Source organism: Lates calcarifer, linkage group LG12, assembly GCF_001640805.2.
Source record: "Lates calcarifer isolate ASB-BC8 linkage group LG12, TLL_Latcal_v3, whole genome shotgun sequence".
Taxonomy (NCBI): domain Eukaryota; kingdom Metazoa; phylum Chordata; class Actinopteri; family Centropomidae; genus Lates; species Lates calcarifer.
In genome coordinates this window covers 16,375,013-16,400,597 of record NC_066844.1, presented here as the reverse complement: position 1 = coordinate 16,400,597, position 25,585 = coordinate 16,375,013, and the positions used below count along the sequence as shown (strand labels likewise).

The following is a 25,585-nucleotide window of genomic DNA, read 5'->3' as shown; positions in this document are numbered from 1 at the left end:
CACAACTTCACGCCACCTACTTACATGCAAACCATGTGCAACTACTAATGTTTACTCGTGTGTCAATGGCGAGCTGATTTTTTGGCAAATGCTTAGAAACTTGTTTTCTTTTGTCATTTTCCACTTCGAATTAAAAAGCCTGTGAACAATTTAATGGTCATGAGTCACTGGAAAAGTTGAAAGATCAAAACAAGGAAGTGCGGTGAGGATTGTCAGATGATAACATAGAACCATATGAAACCATAATGTAATGGATAAAAATGTGGCATTCCCATGGAGTATCAAAAAGCTTCAATTTTTTTTTATTATATATATTTTTTAAAGTCTTCATTTCCACATGACACTAACCTTTCCGGGGGAGCAGTCAGTGCCGTCTGCCCACGGCATGTGCTGGGTCCTGCATCCCTGCTGGGCACCCTCTGGACTGGTACACCACAGCCTTCGACACTGAGTCTAATAAATACACCACACAGAGACATATACATTAAGTGTTAACCCTGAGATTCCAGACTAAAAAACTTTTAGACAACCAGAACAAACCGGGGCACATAAATGTCATGTTAAATAACCCCCCTGTAGACAACTTATTTGTATGGACTCAAGCTGGCAGACATCCAATTTATCACACATTATCAAACATTATGCCAGAAGGTGTCTCCATATACTAAATTTGCTGCGTCAGCAATCTCATTAGCCAGGTGTTTCTCAGCCAGTCACTAACATTACCTACCTTTTTTACAGTGCCAGGTGTCACACATATTTTGGAGACATTTCTGCACTATTACTTTAAAGCTAGCACTATTACTTTAGCAAGATAAATATACAATAGCTCAATGGTTTGATGTGACAATTAGAGCCTGATTCCATATTTCCTCCTATTCATGTCTCAAGGAGATATTAACAGAATTAAAATTAAATTTAAAAAGTTAAATACAGTGAATACAGTAAATAAAGTTTTCGGCTGAGGAACTATGCAGCACATAATCACAACACAACAAACTTCTCTCGGAGAACCACATGTGCAATGTGACAGTTAAGCTTCACACACAGACTCCACTCACCATATAAGGGCCAACCTGCGTTCCCGGCCCAAATATCAATTCACACTGTTTATTGACATTGTATATCCGCCCAGGCAGCTGCTGCGACAGACTGTATGGCCTAGAAACGGGCTCGTCGAGCAAGCATTCGCCATATCCTGTGCTATTAAGAAATAAAAATAAAATGACTTAAAGAAAAAAGAGAAAAACAAGAGACACAGACAGAAAACACACTCAGTACAGCCAGAGAGGTCATTTTTTCGTACATATCTAGAGCCCCTACTGTACAGACTGCTTACACTGTATCTTGACAGGTTTCTGTTTTATATTCAGTCAGCTATATGTAGTAAGTGGTATTGATGTTGGGAGTGGGGCAATGCAGGGAGAACTTTGGATAGTTGGGGTTATGGAAAGGGATTCTGGATAGTTGCCAGATATTCTCCCATTTATTCTTTCCTACAGAAGATGTTCCCTGGTTTTTTGAGGAGTCTTTGGAAGAGATGAGACGAGAGGCCGCAACAGCTCTGAGAAATAATGATAAAATGTTTGGCTGTTGCACCTAAAACTGCAGAAAACTGCTTTCAATATGCATGAACTCCACTCTGTGTGTGTGTTTATGTGTTTACAGAAACATTTTCTTGATATCTCTCTGATACAGTTCTTAAATTCAGCATTTTAAAAAGATATTTGGCCAGAGCTTTTGAGGTTGTGTTTACCTAATCATTCTAATATCTCATTTTGGGCTGTCAGAGCTGACTCCAGAACAGTAGAAACATCGTCTACGTGATCTAATCCCCATGCATGTTCAGAACAATGCTGAAGAAAAGAGTATGACATACTCGAGGAACTCTGTGATGTACTTCCTGCTACACTTGGACCACATCCAAGGGTTTGTGTTGTAGTTAAGCGTGGGAGCCATCACATGTTGCTGAATTTTAACTCCATCCTCCTTACATTTGTTACTGTCATCATGAGGCATGTTGAACCTAGCAGAGAAAGCAGAAAAACATGCTCAGGTATTATACAAAATATTACATTAACAGACAAGCTGGGAGGGTTTAAAGAAAGGCTTTCTCATAATAATTTCTGCTGGTTGTAGTTTATATGACGCAAATGTACAGCTCAGTAAAAACCACAGCTTGGCTGAAATAAATGTAACAAAAGTCAGTGTCGTGGTGAGGAATGCCTCTATATTGTTTCTGGCGAGGTCTTCAAAGTTTTAATATGTTATCATAACAACCTTGTCTATGTCTGTTCAACATAACATAACTTATGTCAGACAGACATAGACAAGACTCAAATTGAAAAGTAGTAGTTTTTTGTACTTAATGTATTTCATTTGCTTGACCATATGTTTTTAATGTAAACACTGATTCTATATTTCCGCTGTCACTGGGTTATTGGCTTTGGGAAACTCATTCAAGGTTGCAGTTGAAACTAATGCAGAGTGTTTATATTGCCTGCCTGTGGGGAGTTTGGAAAGACACCAGCACAATATTAAATTATACGAATATTGGGCAATAGATATAGCAAGAGTTAGATGTGAAAATCAGAGCACAATGAGTATAAGGGAAGCATTCAAGCTCCTGCAGGGTGAACAAATACAATCCCGGTTGGTGGTGGACAGGTACAGAAACACACACACAGTCCTTCCTGTGACTGCTCAGCCCCCCACCTGACAGGTACCATGTAACACTGAGCTCTGGGGACTAAGCAGCCGTCAAGCATGTCATCATCGCTTGATGCGGATAAACATGGAATTCAACAGTCCTACCTTTTGTTTAGTGGTTAGAAAGAGCATTTGTTAGAGATGATGAGGGCTGTTAAGGTCTGTAACAGTCGCCAGTATAGCAGGCTAACCCCCCTCAGCTCTGGTTAGCTCAGGACTTTGGACAATGCAGTTTACTGAAGGTCAGTGGCCAGCAACCAGTGGTTTTACTTAAATTCTGAGAATTGAATAACAGACTTTTTTCTCTTTCCCTCCCAAATGAAAGACAGGCAAAATAACAAGAGATGTGATCAGATACAAACAAAAGCATCAGAAATACTGAGAAAGGAAAAAGGAATGTACAGTTGTTGTGTGTTCCAAATATGCAAGGATTCCTTGATCTCAATCTACTGGTTAGGCATGTGTGGACTCTTAGAAGGACTTTTGAAACTCTACCAAATCTCACTGAAGCCAAAACTTTCACTTAGTAGGAGTGATGACAGTAGTTGAGGTAAACAACCAGTGAAGACATGCTGTACTCACACATGGCCAAGTTCATGAGCAATAGTGAAAGCAGTGCTGAGTCCATTGTCCTCACTGATGCTGCAGCTCCTGTATGGATCGCACACTGTGCCCAACTCTGCAAGTCCTAAACAACAACAGACTCACTTCAGTTTTCCTGATTAACGCCATCACTGCTTTCCATTAGCATCATTATAATCAGCAACACATCAAGTATGAAAGAGTTTTTGGTTTTGGTGGTCTATCAACCTATCTCTTAAAAACAAAACAAAACAAAAAAAACACTTACCTAAGGTGTCACACTTATCTCTTGCTCTGCAGATGTCCTGCCTGTGGTGAAGACAGAGATAATAGGTCATGGTCAGTAGCACGAAACAAAAGAGCATTTCCCCAACCTTCAGGGTACTCTCCTTATTCAGATTCACTTTTAAACAGCAGTTCCATTCATCGGGCATCTGGACCCCATTTGATCCAAGCCTTTGATGCAACTAATTCTCCCAGAATTTATATACAGTACTTATTACAGGAACATTTGGTTCACTGGATATTTAGAGGACTTGAGAATCTGTTAAAATCTTGTACCGGGTGATGAGGATGGCAGTGTCGTGATGGGAATGGTGGTTGTCATCCAGGATGTTCTGACTCTGCTGCCAAATGCAGAAGTTCTTTAAAGTGGTCTGTGCATTAAATGAAATGACTGGACCATCCTGAGAAACAAACAAAAATAATAACAGATGTCATTTAACTGATAAGCATGTCCATCACATTCTTATTAGTGAGTATAAAGTCTAAAGCAAATGTAGTATTCTTACCAGCTCGTTGTTTATTATGACTAACTTTACAATTACAATGTGAATCAAGTTGCCAATGCTGGGGTCCTTATAGATGGAAGACACCTGAGTAAAGGAAACAAAACAACCTCAAACCTCTGAATGAAAACATTCTGAAAGTAAGACTAGCTTAATATGTTATAATATTTTCATTTATTTAAGCTGAAGCCAGCTAAAATGTGACACAGTATAGATTTTTTCTGACTCTATCATGGACCACCTTCCTGCAGTTCCAAGCAAGTACTGGGGAATTTGGTTGATTGGAGGATCAAGTTGATAATGGCCTAAGCCCCTGCGGAGAAAGCAGCCTTTGCCAAGAACGGAATATAGGTCATCTCAGCCTCCCCCTGAGGACTGTCGGCCCCAGACGCCTGCAGAAGCTAGTATTTGAAGTGGCCTATGTGGTCTATGTGACATACCTGAGCTTATTTTTTAACATTCATCAAAGCTGTCAGACAGGCTCTCCCTCAAGCTGCCCTCTCTTCCCCCTGGTCGTTTGAAAGTGGTGTTTACCCCTGCCCTAAGCTGCCCTTTTCCCTCCCATGGCCCGCCTCCGACGGCTGCCTCACTTACTTGCAGCATGAACAGCAAAGCAGAGCAGGTACATACATTTAGTGCATCTGTGCGCAATTATGCAGCTACTCTGTTCATATATGTGCCGGGATAGAGACATACACACTTGAAAGCACACATCCATCTCCCAGCTAACCAATCTACTAGCAGCCATGAAGCCATTTGACAGAGCAGAACTTACTATGGACATTAATGTGAGTATGTAGTGCTGTAGGTTGCTGCCATGATGTTCCACCATTTTGCTGTCGGCCACCAGCATGACTTCGACAAAGCGCGGGTAGGAGAGGAAGCGTTTTGATCTTCTGTGAGGTCCTGAGTCACCACTGCTATCATTTGATGGTCTAGCGCTAGCACTGCTCTCTGATCTGAGTAAAGCATTGCTGGCCAGACCAGAACTCAGTGACTCCACGTCACTGAATATACCAGCGCTGACCACAGGAGCTGCATTGGACACAGTGGTCACACCAGCCACTGCCCTTCTCTTCGGCTTGTGCCTCTTATGTCTGTGTTTGTGTCCTAGAGAGAGAAGCCAGAGGGAATGGAGCATGTGTAAATATACAAAGATGCAAGACTGATGGGAAATACATTCACTCAGAAAAATAGACAAGGTATAAATCAATGTTTGTCGTGAGGTTGTGTTTACAATTAAGCTAAAGTTGTGGTTTATGTCTTTAAATATGGAGAAACATGAGGTGTATTGGCTGCCCTTTTTTCTCTTTTGTTTATTGTTTCTCAAAGAGTGGGCTGACAAATGAAAATGGCCTGGAGTGCCTTTTTTCTCTCTCCCTCCTTGTTCAGAAAAAGAGAAAGAAGAGGGCAAAGAGTTCAGGCTAGGTAAACCTGGCACCCAGCCATAAAAAAAATGGAGCACACATACCAAAAGAAGGCAGCAAAACTTCTTAACAGTGAATGGAATTAAGCTTGATTTTAATCATGACATGGCAACAAAACTGCTGAATGCTGTTCTTTTTTTTCTTAGCACGTGCAAATCACTCTTTCTGGACCACCAGCAATGCATCAGTGTTTTGTTAGTTTTGATTATTTGACAGTTTAAGGTTGGCATCACTTTGCTATTACACAATTTACACTGCATGTTCACGGCAGTGGGTCTATCAAACTTTCTTATCAAAGAGGCAGAGGAAGTACAAGAGTCAACAGGAAGTTCAGCCAGTAAACTGAGATGAGATGATACAAGGGTGAACTTCCAAATGATTTTTCCTGTGTGAGAGTTGGAGAGCTTCCTCACTACTGTGCTGCAGTTGTAGGCACTGGGCTGTGCAGGCTATGACATGATATGTGAGCTGAGATCTTTCACTTTAATTCAGTCATTACATTTCTATTTATAGCCTACTCATGTTCAAATTGCATAGTGAGATTTTATTACCATATAATAAATAGTACAGAACAACTGCATGTATGGAATTATACTATTTGAATCAGACTTGTTCACTGTTTTAGTGTCCATTTTCAGTCATTTTACAGAAAGGATCCAGCAATACAGAGCCATGCTCTTCTTTTTAATCTTTGTATTTTAAAATCTACCTCAATATCCATACAACTCAATGGCTTTTCTTGTTTTAACAAGAAAAGCTACAAACAATTCTATGGTGATTCTACTACCATGGTACAATTACTGTAATAGCTCAATAAGTTCAGTTACTATTACATAATATGTTCCTGCTATTACTGACAGTGGAGACTTTGGGGTCATGCAATAATTAAGCCCGCTTATGTCTGTGGGAACTAATTGAAGGTCACCTAACACATGCACGTAGAGATGCACAAAGAGCAAATTCTCTATCAACAATCCACACGTGCCCATGAAAACACTCAACCACTCAACCACTTACACACATATGACCCAACCATAATGCACTGTTTTACAAATAAATCCCCTGGGAGGTCCATGTTGAGAGGCAGGAGTGTGCTGGTTAGGTAGAAAGACTTTGAGGGTTGACTGGAGAAGATATTTATGTCAGCAGACGTCTGAATTAACACTGGTTGCACATACAGGACCTTGTATACATTTGTGTTTGCAAGCTTATGTGTAGAGTCATCAAAGTTACATCTATGTATGCTTGTATTCTATATGTATGTGTGCGCAAATTTGTAAAGACCTTATCTGTGTAAGCTGCATGCATGCATATCTATCATGTAGCAAACCATACCTGAAGTATCACAAGCTGAGTCCTCCCCAGATGTTTGTTTCTTGGGTGTACTCTTCCTGTATACAATATGAGGTTTTGTATGTTCCTCTTCATAGTGTTCACCTTGATAGCTGTGTAGGGGCTCCACAAAATACTCCCCCTCTGGAGACCTGAAAGTGCCAAGCTGGATAGCAGGAAAAAAATGCACAGCAGTTAGTCTTCATCCATCCATCTCTTTTCTGTAAATGCTTACTCCGTACTCAGGGATCAACCATACATGGAGAGAACTTGCAAAACCTACACAGACAGGACCAGGGGGAATATATAGCTCAAAGATTTTTTTTTTAAATCACTAAGCTGCCATGCTACTCCAATTAAATGAATGTTTGACTTAAAAAATGTTTATAGCAAGCAAGAGTGGAATGCGGCTCATTTACTACTCATCAGAGAAAATGAGCAATGCTGAGACCCAAGAGCTTTGAGAGAAAGGTGAAATAAGTGAATTTGCATGCATGTAAGAATGGTCCCAACACAGTGGGAAAAGGGTTATAGTGAAACCTGTGATGCCTATCAGGAAAAGCAGTAAGACTGCATGTTCTTGGCAAGCATGCTGAAAGCCTTACTATATGTATTCCACATGTCACGTTTAGCGTGAATAGCTAATATGGAGGGCCATGATGTTACAGATAAGATGCCAAGCCAAGCACGTTAGACTTGCTGCTCATCAGCAGTGGAGAATTGTCATGGCAGGACTGATACAAGTTTGGCACAATAATATTTGGCACAAGTCATATTTACAATTACTAATGAATTACAATTACTAATCAAAAATTATCATAAGAGAAACATGAAATTTTGCAATATGAGCAGAAATTTGCAGCAGCATAGACGGTTCTTCAGCAAGGGGGCAAAAAGACGAAGCTTACTGCTTACATTCCCTTGATCATGATATTATTCCCATTTCTGGGCTAGGACCTGCACTTTGAGTGACCTGGGGAGTTGGCAAGGCAAAAGAAACTGTCCCTATACATTTCCCTGCAAGAAAACAAGTGTCACATTAAGTTAGATTGTACAGACATAAAATGCAATTGTGGCCACAAGCAGCACTGTCTGTTTGAAAATAAATGTGCCCTTAGAGGTCTAAAATAAATAATAAGATATGCTCCATAAATATCAGCTCAACTCCCTAAAGCAAAGGCTATAAAGTATTTTAATGTGATTTGTCATTTGGTAACAAACTGACCCTTTACTCATAACAGTCCCCTCATTGTGGTTTCTATGTATAAACTCAGAGTGCACTTTTGCTCCACTCAAAAACTCATGCTTCAGCAAGCCAGGGAGTGGGACCGATTGGTGATGACGTCAGTGCCACCCATACTCCCGCTGTACCCGCGTGCGTAAAGACGTTATCGACTACCGGGAGACCAGAGAGAGGCATGGGAGTAAGAGTGTTCATTAAACTTGAGTGTAAGCAACGAACTTGGGATTCTCGCAAGTCAGCACAGTTTAGAAAGTTATTTAGACTCTGGAAGTGCCCCAGAATAGAATCCTACAACAAATATAAACTTCATCAAGTCATGCAGTCTCGGGTATTTTTCCTAAATTGTCTCCAAAATCTGCCTCACTTAACTGTGTCCAAAATATTCACATAACTTTTCAGTCTAAGAAAGGCGCTGGTCCACTGTTCTAAACATGTTTACAGGCGCATTAATGAGTGACTGGTTAAGCTTCATATTTGCGCAATCAATAGGCCTACAAAAAAAACAGGTGGCGTGCAGGTTTGCGCAGAATTTCCCCCCAAAAAAATCAAAAAATAAATAAGGCAATGCTAAGGCAGCCTTTAGAACCTTGTGTAAGCAGTAATGGCCCCTAAACACCCATGGTGGAAAAGTAAAACACCCGGTCGTAAAGTCGTCACATGCACGGCGGGTCTAACCGTGCGTAAAAACTCACCAGTCCGGAGCACAAACTGATGACCGCGGCGTGTTCTGCTTGTGCATTTACATGTCCTTTATAGAAGCAGTGCCTTAACTCCGTGTCCTCCTCCTCCTCCTCCACCTCCCCATCTGTTGCAAAATCCGTTATGTTATCTCCTCGGGGTACTCCAAGTAATGTCACAGTGTAGAAAGGTGCGATAAATCCCGAATCCAGCGTGAGGTTGAGGTGATAGTTCTGTCCGAAAGCAGATATCCTGTAGTGGATATTTGGCGAGGCCCAGTGATCCGTAGTATTGCCGGTACTCTCGTCCAAACTTCGTCTTTTCCTCTTGAAGTGCACACTGGTTGGAAACTTGTCACCGGCTTCATTCACTCGCACCGGCGTTACAATCTCATACGCGCCGACCTCCTCTTTTACTGGGAAATAAAGACAGAATAATAATGATGATGATAATGCAATAAATGTTAAAATAGCAGCCCAAGAGCATTAGTGCAAACCAAAGAGCCCAGGTGTGTTAATCGAAAGATTATAATTTAGATATCAGTGTCTTCTTTCTTGACAAAGAAACGTTTTTTACAGCATTGCAAGGAAATGATACTCAGTGAAGTTTAGGTATCTAGAAAGCGCTGCAAGTCATGTGCTTGGCTGAATTCAAAACTCATTCATTCTGTGCCCTCGGTGTTACAAAATAACTCCACGGGGGGGGGGGGACGCGGTGGGTTGTCAGAGCGGCATACTTTACCTGTGCTTGAATTCAAAAGCAATCTCCCTGTAGATGCGACTACATTCAAGAAATCAGGGAATAGTAGGAACCCCAAGCCCCAGAAGAGCACATGCATGATTGTCCACGTTCAGAGGAGTGCGGCAGCCTGCGGTCCTGTAGTAATACTGTATTCCTCCGGTCACTCCGGGCTTTCCGCCTACGGTCCGCCTGCCTCATCCAATTTTATTATCCTCGACTCTTGAGTAGATGATCTCTGGGCGGTGAAGTACTACACTGCTGGGACATGAGCGCTTCGCGGAGTCCCTGGCGAACATGCATACTGCTGCTCAAACAGTCAACTGCGATGGGCTCTGCTGTGCACCAGCTCTCTCCCCAACTAGGGGCGGGATCAGCCAGGCAAGGTACACTGGTGCTACAGTGAAGCCACTCCCGTTATATACTGTAGAGACAAGGGTGGTCACATAATGTCCACTTGATGATATGATATGATCTATGACTAAGTTAACGCCAGTCACCAGAGCTGGACAATAAGAGGCCCTAATGACCATAAAGTGTCCCAAATAACTACGTTAATGGAGTACATAGATATCTGGGGTCATTCATTACTTTCAATAGCTTCAGGTTAATCAAGTTTTAGAGGGGTCGGTAGTTTGGTGACCATGACAGTGAGGTGGGGCCCATATAGGAAATGCCTGCCCTGGGGCCACAAGCCAGATATTCAGGGCATGGCTGTATACTTAGAAGTTCATGGGATCACAGAGTGACAAAATGCAAACTGGCATGCACCGTAGTCATATAGAGCAGTGATTTGAGGTCTTAAGTAGGTGGTGTAAAAGGTATTGTGTGGGGATAATGGTAATGGTTTTATGAGCTATAGTCTCCTCAGCAGAACAATTGCTACAGGCTGTATGGAAGCCTTTGTAGGTGCCTTTGTAATGTGGAGGATCAAAGAGTGGGATATCCAGTCTACCTCGTGCCCCATTCATGCAAACCCCCCCGCCCCCCAACACACACACACACACACACACAGAGAGAGAGAGAGAGAGAGAGAGAGAGAGAGAGAGAGAGAGAGAGAGAGAGAGAGAGAGAATACACAACTTCCTCAAATATATTACAAATAGGCATATTCAGTGGAGCAAGATAAATCATCTGATATAAGATCGCCACAGACAGAAATATCCCACTTAGTTGGCTGTACACTGTAGTAACAGTTTTTAAACAAATAGTTAAATAAAACACTACAATATCCTGTTATGTAAAAAAATAATTATACCATTTTTCAAACACTCAAGTATAAATATCAGTATCAGCTTTAAAAATACAGTATTAATCTTAACTATAGTACCAGGGCACGATTGAATGACTTACCAAACTAAGTTATCTATGTTAGATTTTTACTTATAACAGGAAATGCACAGGTGCAATTAATACTGTTAACGATACTGGAACTGGCTCACTTAAATGAAATGAGGACATTAAGTAATGATATTGATTACACCTGTGCTTAGCTATGACATATTAGCCCAAACATAAAGCTAAGCTACCCCAACTATATGAGCCTTACATAATACTTTAAATTAAAGCAGGCTAGGCTGATATATACCATATTTGATCACTTGTCACTATATTGCCACAAAAATACTATAATAATAAATGAATTTGACTGTTTGATGATTTCAAAATATCTCAGCAAAATAACAGCTCTGGTAACACTAACTTAACTAAGCTGGAACTTCGAGCTAACCCTTTAGCCAGCAAAAAAACACTTACAATGGCACTGTGTAATTTTCATTCTTAAAGCCTGTGCCCTGGTAAAGGTTTTAAAAAGCATAAATCTCACCTTTTCAGCGACTTGTTTTGGAGCACGACTAGAGAGAGGCATTCCTCTCGGTTTTAATACTCAACACAAAGACTTAATCTCCCTGTGAGTATTTTCCAGATTTTTTGGGCTAACTATTTTCTAAGGTGATATTACACACTTCTTAGCCACTTAACTGATGACTCTGTAAAGTCCAGGTCTGCTGTAGCACCAAACACGCTGGGAGTGCTTTTCACTCTTTTTAACCTCGAAATTAATATCTACCATGGCAGCTAAACATGCAGTAAAGGCGAACATAAAACTTTAGGTTTAAACTAGGAACACTTGGTGAAGTTGCTGTCAACTTGACCATGACCTGACACAGTTATAATGGTACAGTATCACCGAGTAAACATGTTTTAGTTACTTATTTGATAGAGAAAGAAGAAAATACTAACTCACTATAGGCTAGGCAGTTTTCGAAGCGATTAATATGAAGAAAAAAACAACATGAAGCAGGTGCAAAGTAATAAGAACGTGACTTACTCAGTCAACGAAGAGGCGATGTGAAATTAAAGATGGCGGGGGAATTTTATTTTTTTTTCCTCGCTCACTGATTGAAGTACGCACTGTTGCAGTATTACGGTCAGTGCTGCTGCTGTTGGCCGGAAGCTATATTGCAACACTCCATTCCCCTTCATCACTAGTACTCACAGTAGACTCTAATTCATTTTCCCGATTCAGTCTGTACAGTCTTGTAGTTTAGAATACAGTGAAACAGTGCAAGGCAGGAGGCAGCTAAGAGATTAATGGTAAACACACAGCAGTGGATTTAAATCTGCTCCTCCACCATCCAAACAGTGCATGCAGGCATTACCCTCAATAAGAGGGTCTGAAATTGTGAACAAATAGATATATTAACACATTATTATTATTATTGGAGCTATTCTCAAAACTTAGTGAGAAGAAAACATTTCTCACAAAAGGCAGTCTTGTTCTTAATGATAGTACGTACCCAAAACATATTTGATACTGATTTTATAGTGAGAGGTAACAAAATTCAGATTAATGGGATATTATGACATAAAACACATCCATAATGATAGCAATATTAAGATCTGTTCTTAGGAATTACTATAAGATTTTAAAATTGATTTTGCAGAAAACAATTTGTTTGAAAATGTGCCTTAAAATCTGTCAGTGATCATTGTAAGACAGTACATAAGAGAGAGCACAGGACATTTCCGCAAATGCATAAACATCACCAGCATTTCTGCCCTGAGTTGTTCTCAGTTGGCCTCCATGTCGTCACACAGCTTAGAGTCACATCACTGTAGGCGTCTGACCTTATGTGGTGATAAATGCAAACAGCTGGCACATGACTTTACAACTCATTTGTTGTGTACAATCCACATGCACCGCCATTAAAGAGGCTAACTTGGATTTGCAGGTGCATACCTAAAACAAAAGCCTCATAAGAAATGCCTGCGGTATCTGAAAATAAAAAGATGCATGATGTCTGCCCGCAGGATCTGTACAGAGCAAAAACAAGCCAAAACGTTCTGTCGCCTCTGTGATTATGGGAATTACATGTGCGAGCCTGTGGTGCTGCAAAGAGTTATAATCACTTTTCAGAGGGAACAACATTTCAATAAATTTCACACTAACTCTTAAAATCATGAGTTTTGCTGTTCTCAAAACCTCAACGTATACTAAACATCCAAGGGCCACCCGACACTTTGCAGTAGTTAGCACTTATTTTCCAGTAAGATGGAACTAATTAGGTATGTTCTCAGGGGTCACTGAAATGTTAGAATTTGAGATCACTGGTCATAATGAATTACATACACTTGAGGTACCCAGGATAGCCTACGTAATCACTGAGAAGGGCTCCAAAATCTGCTAACCTTTGCACAGGAGCTGCTTTTCTTCACATGCTCCTCTTGTTATTTGGAAACTCTTCCTCTGGGTAGAGCCTAAAACATCAACACAGGCAGCTGTGGGTCACAAGCCCCTTTAAATACAACCTTTCATTCACAAATAGTCCCTTTTCCCAGAACTCTCCATAAAACATTTTTACAGCAAAGGGGTCACAGGTAAGTAAAAACAGTGGGGAGAAATCACCCCTTGGCTGTGTTTTTATGTGCAGTGACTACAACTTTAAGTGGACCATTTACTCTTTAATGTGTTGTCTTAGTTGCTGTATAGTTGTTACAGGCACCCCTCATTTCAAACTAAGAATAACTATTTCAAGTTTCTCAATGAATGGCTTGATTTGATTTGACTCCATGAAGCCAGTGCCAACATGTGGCAATAAGAGTGCTTTAAAAAAAAAAAGCTACTTCTCCACCTTAAACTGCACTGTGTGGCCTCAGTCTTCAATGAACTGACCTTTTCCGATGTTTCTCAATGGAGCAGTCACTGGAGCTGCGGATGTGTGTCTGTGTGTGTTCTCATTGGATGGTCACTGAGGTCATCAGCGTCACCCTTCCTGAGTTGTGCGCAGGCAGAATCGCTCAGAGCAGCTATCAGCAGAGTAAACTTCACTTCCCCTCCAGATCAGATCATAGGCCGATAGGGAGCGGAAAGCTTGAATGAAGTAGCCTGAGCCTGGCCTGGGATTTCAAAGAGATACGCTTTAATTGTGGAGTGTTCAAAATCTCTGCCCCAACCCCAAAAGACTTGGACTTGGACCTGTGAACTTGTCTTCGTCACAAGGCAATATCCATTTGCAGTGAGTTGGAAAGGAAGCAGGTATTTTATAATTTAGAGACCATTTAACCACTTAGAGCCAGTTGCGTCATGCTGTTGTACAACACAACAGCTATTACATAGCTGAAACAAGAAGTTGCATTTAATTACAAACAAAAGAGGGCATTGCTGCCAGCCCAGCTAAAAAGACACTTCGTGTACACTGTAATTCTTTTGTGCAATATGCTCTGCTAAGCCATTAGTAATGTCGTTTTCACAGTTTTTGTGAAAAAGCAATGCAAATCTGTATTTTACTAAAGACATCTCAGCTTGGTAAATCAATTTCATGGGCATAATTTTGTTTCTGATATCTGAAATCAGTCACTGCTATGAAGAGGTTTCCTTATCTGTTGCAAAACACTTTGAGATGAGTGTGTCTGTGCATAATACTTGTCATTGTAAAAAGTGAGTCCTGCAGCAAATGATTCCCTGGGAGACAAAGAATGATTCCTGTGGCTCTACACTTATTACGTCTTTCAGCATGGGACTTCCAGCAGTAATTGGGTAAACATCCAGAGACACAGAGACGCATGGCTCTCTTAGACCTGCGGGCATACACGTACAACCACGCATCAACTCATACAGATGGGCACATGTGTTCAAACATCAAGCTGTGTCACATGCTCTTACTCTTTTTAACTGGTGAAACAGACAGCAGGGGGGTTTTACCAGGGAGGGAGGGTTTGAAGGGGGGGGGGGGGGGGGTCATGCTGTAAATGGGCTTTTAGGATGGTCCTGGGCAGGTTTATGTTGGGTGAGAGCTAAGCAAAAACAACGCTCAACATCTGAAGTGCAATTAGGGCTTTGGAGGAGCTTTCACAGACCACAAGATAGGGGTCTGGACTCTGCCCAAGTAGTACAGCAGCTGTCAGCGGGTCCCTGCTTCCCAGATTCTCTGGCTCTCTGTGGAATGGCAACAATAGACTTCATGCCAGAGATCAAATTAATCAGACCCCAGGTTGAAGAGAGGAGGAGGAAGAAGTCAACAGAGGTGTAGTGTGGTGTAGCCTGGATACCAATGTGACATAATATACACCACACACTGAGGAGACCCAAACTCGCTGGCCCCCCTAAATTCCAAAAAATTCTCAGTGCTTCCAAGAACTTCTTTGTTTACAGAAGAGCAGGCTTAATGAGTCATTCTCCCTTCACAAAACCTTTGTCAAAGGGCATGCGTTATTTCACAACATGATCATGTTGAGTGCACTTGGTAAAGGGCAGCTGGTGGAGGTTGGAAGGTGGAGGGCACTGTTGATGGAAAAGATAGCTGTGGTGTCAAGGCATGCAGTCCAGCTCTTCCAGACTGACTCACTGTGATATAGACATTGTGTAGTGGTGATCTTGTTTCTCAGAGTCCTGATGTCATCAGTTTGCAGTCTTACCCTGTTGTTGCACGTTTCTCCCATCAGCTCACTTGGCACCCCGGTCCCAGCAAAAGGACAGCATGATGACCTAATCACTCTCAGCTGCAAGAGAAAGTGAAAAAAAAAGAAGATATCGTGACACCCTTTCACCACCTGACTTTTACTATGGACACAGCACAGCTGGAATGACAAACTGACTGTAGAACAAGAAGGGAATTGGGGGGTGTATGGGGAAGAGTACAGTTTCCCTCTGGAAACACATTTATTCATTGAATTCAATAGGCACGGTCCCCCAGTTCCTTCCAGTCCAGGTGTTTCATGCAGTGCCAAACAGATATGTTTAATAAGGGTAAGGGCAGTATATGCTAACATTAATCCCGAAACATCCATCCATCCATCATCCAGACTGCTTATCTGTTAAGGGTCACGGGGGGGGGGGGCTGGAGCCTATACCAGCTGTCACTGGGCAAGAGGAGGGGTACACCCTGTGTGGATCACCAGAGCTATCAATTAACCTAAGCTGCATGATTTTGGACTGTGGGAGCAAGCCAGAGGCACAGGGAGAACATGCAAGCTCCACACAGAAAAGCCCCAGGCCAGAGCTGGGGCTCGAACCCAGAACAGACCTTGCTGTGAGGCGACAGTGCTAACCACACACACATGTGCACACACACACACACACACACACACACACACACACACACATATATATATTTCACCCTATGATTTTCCTCATTATAACCCATCGAGTGAAAGTTCTGTGTGCACACAGTTTTAGTTACAGAGCTTGGATCTTTACATCCTCAACCCACACATCACTGTACTGTAAGACCTGTGTCTCCTCTCCTCCATCTACCCCTTTGTCATATTGGATATAGTTTAGTGTTCTGGGTCAAGGACTCTATTTTGTGGCTGTCAGGGCTTGTAGAATAGGCTGGCCCTGGTCCTGCTGGCAGGGACACTGTGTAAATGGGTCGTCTGGGACCAAGAGGAGCCAGCGAGCTCACTATAGCTGACAGGCGCACAGCAGTGTGCACCAGGACCCCAGCTGGAAGTGAGGGGAAAATCTTTACCACAGGGAAGGCCCGCAGTAACACAAAGGTTGTTTAAATGAAAATAAAAGTGTTTTTCCCTCCTTATATATTTCAATAAGATCCGACTGTTTTTCAGCAGCAGACGGAAATACTGTCATCAGGTGGGCGGTGATATAATTGAGATGCATGCTTATTCTAGAAGACAAACCGTTTGAATAATATTGAGCTTGCCCATGCTGTGCAGTTGCAACGACTGGAAAATGGCTTCAGAGGTGTCACCTGGAATATTTCCATTGCCGTGAAAGAAGCCAAACAGAGGGTTGTATTTCATTGGTTAGTTCACTGTCTGTCTCAATCTAATCTCTCAGAAGCTACTTAGGATTATCACTTAACAAAGAAATTATTTTTCACCAAATCTGATTTTATGAATCAATAATCGTATTATGGTTTTAACACAGCAGGGTGAATGGCACCAAGTAATGACTGTGACGGCTTTGACTGACAGCATACTGTATGTGCTGTGGAAAAGCCCAAAATATGTTTATACACACATGAATCAGTCTCTGGGTTGCATTAAACCATATTGAGGCACAATGCAACAGAAGAACCACAGGAACCTTGTTCTAAAACTCTAAACGATACATACATAGTATATGCTATACTACAATTATGAAAACCAACAAAATACTCAACAAAATGCAGAAACCTTTTGGTACATACAACAATCAAGCAATGCAGTCTTTCAAATGTAGAGTTTCAGGAAGTGCAGAAACAAATTGTAGGTGACCACTAAGCTATGACTAAAACTAGTCAATAGGGGCCTTTCAACAATCATGTAGCAAACTGAGTCTGTCTTTCTTCTAATATACACCTGTGGTGTTTATGACAATATGATCTTTGCAGACTTATATAGTCTAGATTTAGCCAGTGTCACAGTGGATATGTGGTAATTGCCTTTGCAAGTCTGGAGTTACATTTATTTATTAGAAATCAACAGCATGAGCTTTCACCTGTCTTTGCTTTTTTACTCTGTGTTGGAACATACATTTTCTGAGGACGTAGTATCTACTAGGGCTCCTATTTTGGAGCAATGTCAGTAAAAGCTACACTGTAACATTTTAGTATGAACAGACTATCTAATTTAAAATGCTATAATCTGTATAATAGATAAAGAGGTATAAAAAGAGGTGTAACAGAAGAAAAAGAGGTATAATAGAGATGACAGGTTTTAACATAAGGGGACACCATGACAGATTTCTCATTGTGAGCATAGCTGTGCTGCTGCATTTTTAAAAGAACTTTCATTTACTTTTGTTTCCAAATTCCACTTTGCCCAACAATAGTGGAAGCAGTTACGTTTTCATCTATCTGTTAGTGTAGCAAGACATTAGAAAAGTGACAGATATGAGTGTGTGCGGACAGATCACCCCTGAGACATCGCCATCTAAATCTCTGTCACACGGCCATGGACGTTTTTCATTTTTTTGGTCATTGCTTTTACACTACCTTCATTCTCTTGTTCGACAGTCCAACAATGAAACTCACAGAGTCAGCAGTGGGTTCACTTACTTTTTTCCGAGGCAGGAAAACCCAGGAGACAAATGATAAGCAAACACAAGCCCCTATAGATGCTGCAGCATTAATTTGGACAATCAGTCATTTCTTGGCTCTACCAGGTTCCCTTATTCATACTGTTTTTACTGATGAAAACTTGTGATAAAAATACTGTTGTGATAAGAAAAATGTGTCACGCACCCCTTGCCCCCTTCATGAGCCTTTGGCCATTTAAACCTTACTGTGCATCTTCCTCTGTGTACATTTCTGTTTAGGAATGAATGGCTTCAGAGGTACAGGAAATATCCCATGCTGACCAGGATTCCTTTAGATTAAAAACCCCAGGAAATAGTCATTCCTCAGTCAGATACAAAAGTATGGGCACCAGTCTATGAAGGAAATTGGGTAAGGTAGACAGGATTGCTCAGCTGTAAGGTAGGAAAGAAATATAAGAAGTTACTGATGTATTTAAAATAACACAGCTATGTTTAAAGTTAACACATTTGTCCGACAAAACTGTACAATGTTTTCACCAAAGCTGAATAGACATGTTATTACTCTAGAATAAAACATTATGTCCATTATGACATGTAAATGTTAGACTACAGAAACATTACCCTGCATTTGTGTCACTTCTGATATGGTCTGTGTAATCCTGCTGTCCATGCTGTTTAAGAGAAATGTCCAGGCTCTGTCAGTGATATCTCTGGAGTTTCATGCTTCATGCTCCATATTACTCGAGCCTGCAGATACACAGGGGAAGGCAAGCAAACCAAAGAGATCAGCTTGGCTCACACTTGCTCTACTCTTCTCTTTCTGTCATGTTTTTCACATTTACTCCCACTTGGGTCACCCTGAGGTTCAGTTTCAATCCGGTTTAAGCGCTGGCATCCCACAGCTGAGGTCACATCATCACACATTAGTTTAGAGTTTGTTCTCGCCTTATTTGAGTCACCCATGGGATGTTAATTCTGTGTCACACCGCTGGTTAAATGTTTGGATAGTAATTTCACTGCAGTCACAGTATTGTTATAAAATACCTCTTGTTTTTGTAGCGTTCCAGCAGAGTATAATCAAATCCAGACATTTTCAAATTGTGTGATGTGCCCCTTGACTCATACACAGTATGTTCACACATCTTATACCTGTAATAACAACTGACTTCTGCTTTTGAGGGAGAAATAAAGTATCCTTTTCTAACTAACTGTGGTTCAGATTAAAATATAGTAGGCTTTCAAAGAAGACAAAATATATATTAAGGCTCGTAGCTTTCTTGTATGTGTAAAAATGCCTCATAACAAGCATAGCATAACATGTGGTGCTTTGAAGGCATGGAGGAGTCAAAATAGTTTCATAAGTGACCCAAAATGGTGGAAAAACTCATCACATCCCTCTCTTGTGGCACCTCATTGTTAATCACATCCTTTCAGGTCAGGGTTGGAAAATAGCTGTACAAGAATGTGTTAATATTACAGGAATGCCAACTCTGACACAAAAACAATGCTAAAAGTTAAAAGCAGCATGTGATTCTACTGAGTTAGTGGAGGCAGAAAGCTGCATTGTTGCCTGTGTAGGAGGAGCAGGACTCTGTTTTGGACATTAGTCGGTAAAAGAGTAACAATTTTTATGAGCAATATATATGCCTCATCTGAAAATGTTGCCATGGTATGGAAATCAAAATTCTGACCTCTCCAAAGAAACGTACCACACGCACCTAATGGTGGTGAAATATGGGCTGGCTTTTAATCAGTGTGGAATGGCAAGTCAGGTCTCTGCACAGCTGGGTTTTCACAACGTCTCGCTCAGAGAGAGAGAGAAACAACTGGACTGGGTTGTTGGCAAAACATGAGCACTAAATTTGAGCCTACACAGTGTAATGCAGATTTCATGAGCAGTGCTGCTGACACAAACCAATTCACAGACAATTTAATGTGAAAACCTCTGAGAACGGAGGCGTCTTGGACCATAAGACATCCATAAAGCCACAAGTTGAGAGAGAGGCATGTTGACAGAAGCCAGTTCACAAGTTAGATAATATAAATTTGGTAAGTGAAAGATGAGGATACTCTGCCTTCCATCAAAAACAGGGCCTTGAACTTACCAATGAGCCTGGCATTTAATGTAAAACAGTATTGGGCACTGTTGGCTGGGGTTGCCAAAACTCTAAAGCAGGGCTTTTTCTAAACCTGTAACCTCACAAATTAATGTTGCTAATGATGTGCTAACTCTTTGGAAATAACATGACTATTGTATTATTAACTAGCTAGCCAGACATGCTAATGAACAAACTGTTCCTGACAAGCTATGACTCAAACTGGTCAATAGGGGCCTTTAAACTCATCACCCTGGCAAACAGTCAAGTAGCAAACTGCGACTGTCTTTCTTCTAACATACACATGTGTTTATGACAATATGATCTTACAGACTATATAGCTAGCAGATACTAATGTTACCATTATGTTACACAAACACACTCTTGATCCATTCCGTACACTTTTGTTTTTGTGTGTTTGGGTTTGGAAAGGCTAAAAAAAGGTACAACTTCTACTTCTATGTCTTCAACTATAAGCAAACTCTTTGTTCACTGACAATATTGCTCTTGATAGAGCCCAGTAAACACTGGTTCAGCATGCCGATGGGTTTAAAGCTTGACAGACCTGACTCAGTTGACACCATGGGTGTATTAGTAGTTGAATATGGTGTTGTCACTCAGCCTTGCCAGTTTGTCCCAGTGGTCACTCACGGTACTGCAAGATGTCTGTAAAATGGACATCTTGAACTGAAAACAAGGTCAGTTATTATGTAATGAATTTGTAAACCATGAAGGTTTTGCTAAAGCATTTTTTATCCACATTATTCCAAGGTAAAATCTATGGGATGAATAGGAACAGCATAGCAGAATAGCAACTTTCATTCAAGTGATTGGGCACCTTCTTTGAGTCTGGTGTCCATTTCTAATACATTCATAATTCATACAGTAGATTCCCAAAATGGTGATCACTTACAATGATTTGCATCTGAAACAGCTATGATACATCTTTCATTAAAGGCAGTTCAACACTGTTCAGTTATTGGAATAATGTTTGTCAGTAAAAACTGATAACAAATATTAACATTTTATTTTGTAATGTTATTTTTCTGTAATTCACATTTTTGGAAAAAGGTGACTCGAAAGTGACTCGAGAGTGTGCTCCCTCCTTCAAATGTTAGTTTCTGCTCTGCTCTCTCCTCTACTTGCTTGCAGTCTGTTGGACATCCTGCTGACACTATTTTAGCCCCTTTCACAAGGGTGTGCTGACCGCAGCCTGCCTTTGTAGTTTGTATACTAAATGCACAGCAAAGAGGGATCCCTTTTGGGTCCGTGGTTTCCTGAAATAAGCCATCTGCAACTGCTCCACTCTCTACATTGCCCGGGGAAAGAGGACAGTCACAAATAAAGTGGATTCATATACTGTATGGACCTCAACAAAGAATTCATTCATTTTGTCGTCCTGCTGTGGACAGAATTACTTCGACCCATAAAACCTTTTTATGGGCTCCACTCATGGCAATTAGCATCTCTTTTTGATGTTTGAGAAAGTCTTTTCTCTTAAAATCTAGATTTTTTTTTTTCAAAAAGCAAAGGCAAATGGATAAGAAAGATCAACTCTCATGGTTTCACTTTTCTGCTCTTTTGTTTCCTCTCTCCTTTCTTTCTGATTTCCTAATGCTCTCTATCCACTTAACCTAATGATTCATCTTTACGATCTACATGATGGAGAGTCATGGGCGTTGGTGCTGAGGGAATATGATGAGTGTTTAACCTCCAGGAAGCTTCAAGAACAGCCCTATCTCTTCACATATGATTATCAAATGTTTCACTTGCTCACTGATGGGAGGCAGGACAATGGCCAACAAGGGTGTTCCTAATCTTCCCTTCAGATACTGAGTGTGCTCTGGGAAGTATCAGTTTGTGATGGGAAGGGAACAGGAAAGGATGAAAGTGGAAGGAAGGGAGAGAACAGAAGAGGGGGAAAAAGAGCGGAAATCCTATTTGGCAGGACAAGTGCCATTTCTCTCCAGAGGTTTCAGACATAATAGAAATCATTTAGAAATGTTACATGTGAGTCCCATATTATAAGCATCTTTCAAGGCCACAACAACAATATGGAAATCTTTCAATTACTTGCTTGCCTGGAATGATTGAGAGCAAATATAGCTAAACAATAAGCAGCAAATGCTTCAGAGGTTTCCAAATGCTTCTAAAGTTTCATCCAGCTGTGCGAGTGGCTCTGGTAGAAGCCTCAGGCAAATGTAACAGTACGAGCTAATTTATGTATATGTTTACCACAACTCATTATTTTCAGTATGTGGCCAAAATCATTTTAGAATGTAAAAGTATGTTAATATAAGGGGACAGATTTTATGTTTAGTGTCTTAAACTGTTAAAAATGGCCCCTCAAAGAATGGTATAACATGTACCCTTAGCCTGGTGTGGTCACTGCTTTCTAACAAACCCATAAATATGGAGGTTACGGGGAAAGTTTTTGATTACTGCCTTGCATTGCCCTGCAAGTGCACTATGCATAAAGATCTTACACAAAACACTCAAAAGCACAACATGCAATTCTCTACCACTCTAGGGATCTCTCAATCACGATAAAAACCAAAGATGGAGCTTAGTAATGGATGTCACTGGAGTTCACCGCCATTGGCACCATTGTAATCATGCTGTCCTGGTTAGAATTCTTTGATTTTCAGTTGTTCAGGAGGTTGTTTTTTTTTTTAACCAGGAGCCGAATCATTCACAGTGGTCTCCTCCTCTCCAAAACAAACAGACCATGTGATTGTGGTAAAAACACTGAATAAAGCAGTTTCACGTTAAAAATTGAGCAAAGCTGGCACTAACAATTGTTCAGTTTGTTTTTTTATCCAGATGTCCAGTTAACTACAGAGTTCAAAATGTTGAAGATCTAAAAAGTGTATCATAAAACTGTTGCATAAAACCAAATAAAAACTAATTTGCCCACTTTGGGAAGACAATGCTAATGCATGCACAAAGTGGATATGATGCCATTGACAGGCGACCAAATGAAACAGACTGTCTTATTGAGTAGAATTATGGATTTCTCTAAGTTTGAAATTTGCTGGAAACATCTGGGATAGTTTAAGTGCACAACTCAACAAAACATATAGCATAGATTTATTTATTTATTTATTTTTTTTACAGTTACATATTTTATCTTTAAAGGACCAATTTTAATGCTCCATCTGCCACATTTTGCTCAACCAATATAATCTTTCTGATTCATTCATAAATAGTCAGTGTATTCTGGTACAACAGCTTCTTACCACTCTTTTTATGTAACAATCACAATTATTTCAATTGCTCCTTGAATCCAACAACCTCACTCTTTATTCATTTATAAAAAAAAAAAAAAAAAAAAAAAAAAAAAAAAAACAACAAACAGACAAAAAAAAAAAAAAAGTATAGAAACCTGAACCGTGAGTCCAAAATTACAGACCCTGTCATTTTGTAGTGCTCCAATTGAGAATGTCTTCAAAACCACAACAGAACAATTCAAGCTCACGAAAAGGCTGCATTCAGTATAACTACATGATGCTACTGCCAAATTCCTTCAGCACTGTTGAAATCAGGGTGTATTTCAATAAAGCCAGCATATAATTATATCATATTAAAATGGCAGAGGCATAAACATGTCATCCCTTGTTCCACTGTTGGCTTTACAAAAAGCCCTTTTCATAACAAAAAGTACTACATTTTATTATTTCTGATTTGCTTGCCAAGTCAGGGGGATCTGAAAGAGGCTTGAGCTGCTGCTCTGCATCAGTGTCAAAATAGACTCCAACTGACTGGATAATGTCCTGTAAAGGCCTCGTCAAGAACAGTTAAGAATTATCAGGTGATAACTATGCATTTGTTGCAATATAAAGTTGAATAGAAAACAGCGAATTTCCCAAAACATGAGCTCACATTGAGTACTACAGCACAGTCTATTGCAGTTTTCCCCCTCTCACCAATGTATGCAAACTCCACTTCATGCACCCCACAGAGCTCGAGTGGCTACACAAGGACTGGACGATCAAATGAACACCAGATGAACCTAATTACATCATTTCCATCTCGTTAGTTTAAAGCTTTTAACCTGGTGATTCCTTCAGTTTTTGTTTTTATCTGATAAGGCAGCCACTAAGTGCCCTGCAGGGTAAAGGGCAGTTACGAGCCAGCCCAACACCCTCCTCTAAGATTACCCGGCTTGCCATGTTTCCCTCAGACATGAAGACATTCAGCAAGAGTCAGTTGAATCAGCTGCAACAGATTTATTCAGATGTTTTTTCTCATGTTTTGTTGTCATTTCCTCATTTATTCAGAAAATATGCTCGGGTTTCGCAAGGGGAGGACGAAGCAACACTTGTGTATCGTGACAATGGTGTTGCCACAGATACTGGTCTAATTACAGTTTTAAAATGTTCATTTAAGGGCTGTTTCACAGATTTGTTTTCCCACATTTCTGATGGAGTGGCTCTGGGAATTCTATTGAATAGCCATATGTTTTAAGTCTGTCTCTGCTGGAATTATTTCACTGTGGTTATCATAAAGAAACATTGACAGAACTATTCAAAAATGTCCTATTAATGTCTTTAAATTTTTTTTCACTGATCATTTTACATACAATATCTAGCCTCAAACAGCACAGCCTTTTCTTCAGAGATCTAACATTGCAAGTATGAGAGTCAATCATTATGTTTATACCGGAACATAGGAGAAAATGAGTATTGCCAGATGAAACCGCACATCTCATACTTGTGTTATTGTGCACTGTAATGCTATCAGTGAAGCAGACCAGCAGACAAGTATTTTCCATACAGGCTCCATGTGGGGCTGCAGATGCTGACATCAGTCGCCTATTCTTTCGCTGTCTGGTTGTAATAAAACTGCTGAAATCAAGTCAGCAGTGCCCTCTGAACCTGTGGCATCTGTTTTAGATGCTGAGATAAGCACAGTCGTACTCTGCATGCTTTGATGATGTTAACAATATATGACGCGCAGTTCTCTTTGCAAGTTTTAAAGAGAGTTGGCTGTTATAAGAAGAAAGAGAAACTATTCATTTATTTCATTGTACCGAAATGGAAAATCAAGACAATATCAGTTATAGCTACAGATATAGCTGTAAAGCGATTTACATCGATGACCTGCAGAGGAGTTTAACTTCACTGTAGTCCTGTGTAGTGTCACTCCATTCTGCCAGTTTTTTCGGCGGGTAGCCATTTCCAGTGTTTTAATCAGTGTTTATAAGAGAGTCGGCCTGACCCTGATATGAGTTGGATGTGGCAGCCCAGGGGAGCAGGGACCGGCACCCTCCCATCCTGCCAGCTGAATGGAAATCAAATGGGAGATTACATCTTCAAACACAACCAAGTATCACACCACTACGTACTCAAATCTTAAAGCCAGAGGAACTCTGTATACTCACCGTATCCTTTCACAGGATTCATCACACACTGCAGATCCCCACCCCCACCCCACCCCACCCACCGCCCTGCTCCCGCCCCACCCCACCATCCTACCCCTGCCCTCCCCTTGCCTCTTGGCAGGAGTGA

General features: G+C 40.8%; 1 protein-coding gene across 1 annotated transcript in view; it reads right to left on the bottom strand.

Moving 5' to 3' along the window:
• The window catches only part of adamts9 (ADAM metallopeptidase with thrombospondin type 1 motif, 9), a 13,188-nt gene extending 3,319 nt beyond the window's left edge, over positions 1 to 9,869 (bottom strand). Inside the window, exons 1-11 of the mRNA XM_051074610.1 lie at positions 9,501 to 9,869; positions 8,774 to 9,174; positions 6,842 to 7,004; positions 4,855 to 5,189; positions 4,083 to 4,166; positions 3,853 to 3,977; positions 3,560 to 3,600; positions 3,292 to 3,397; positions 1,880 to 2,026; positions 1,062 to 1,203; positions 349 to 453 (exon numbers count right to left, since the gene is read on the bottom strand). Of these exons, the coding sequence (XP_050930567.1) occupies positions 349 to 453; positions 1,062 to 1,203; positions 1,880 to 2,026; positions 3,292 to 3,397; positions 3,560 to 3,600; positions 3,853 to 3,977; positions 4,083 to 4,166; positions 4,855 to 5,189; positions 6,842 to 7,004; positions 8,774 to 9,174; positions 9,501 to 9,597 (1,746 nt within the window). The 5' untranslated portion in view covers positions 9,598 to 9,869. The remainder of the gene's footprint in view (positions 1 to 348; positions 454 to 1,061; positions 1,204 to 1,879; positions 2,027 to 3,291; positions 3,398 to 3,559; positions 3,601 to 3,852; positions 3,978 to 4,082; positions 4,167 to 4,854; positions 5,190 to 6,841; positions 7,005 to 8,773; positions 9,175 to 9,500) is intronic.
• Positions 9,870 to 25,585: the final 15,716 nt, after the last annotated feature.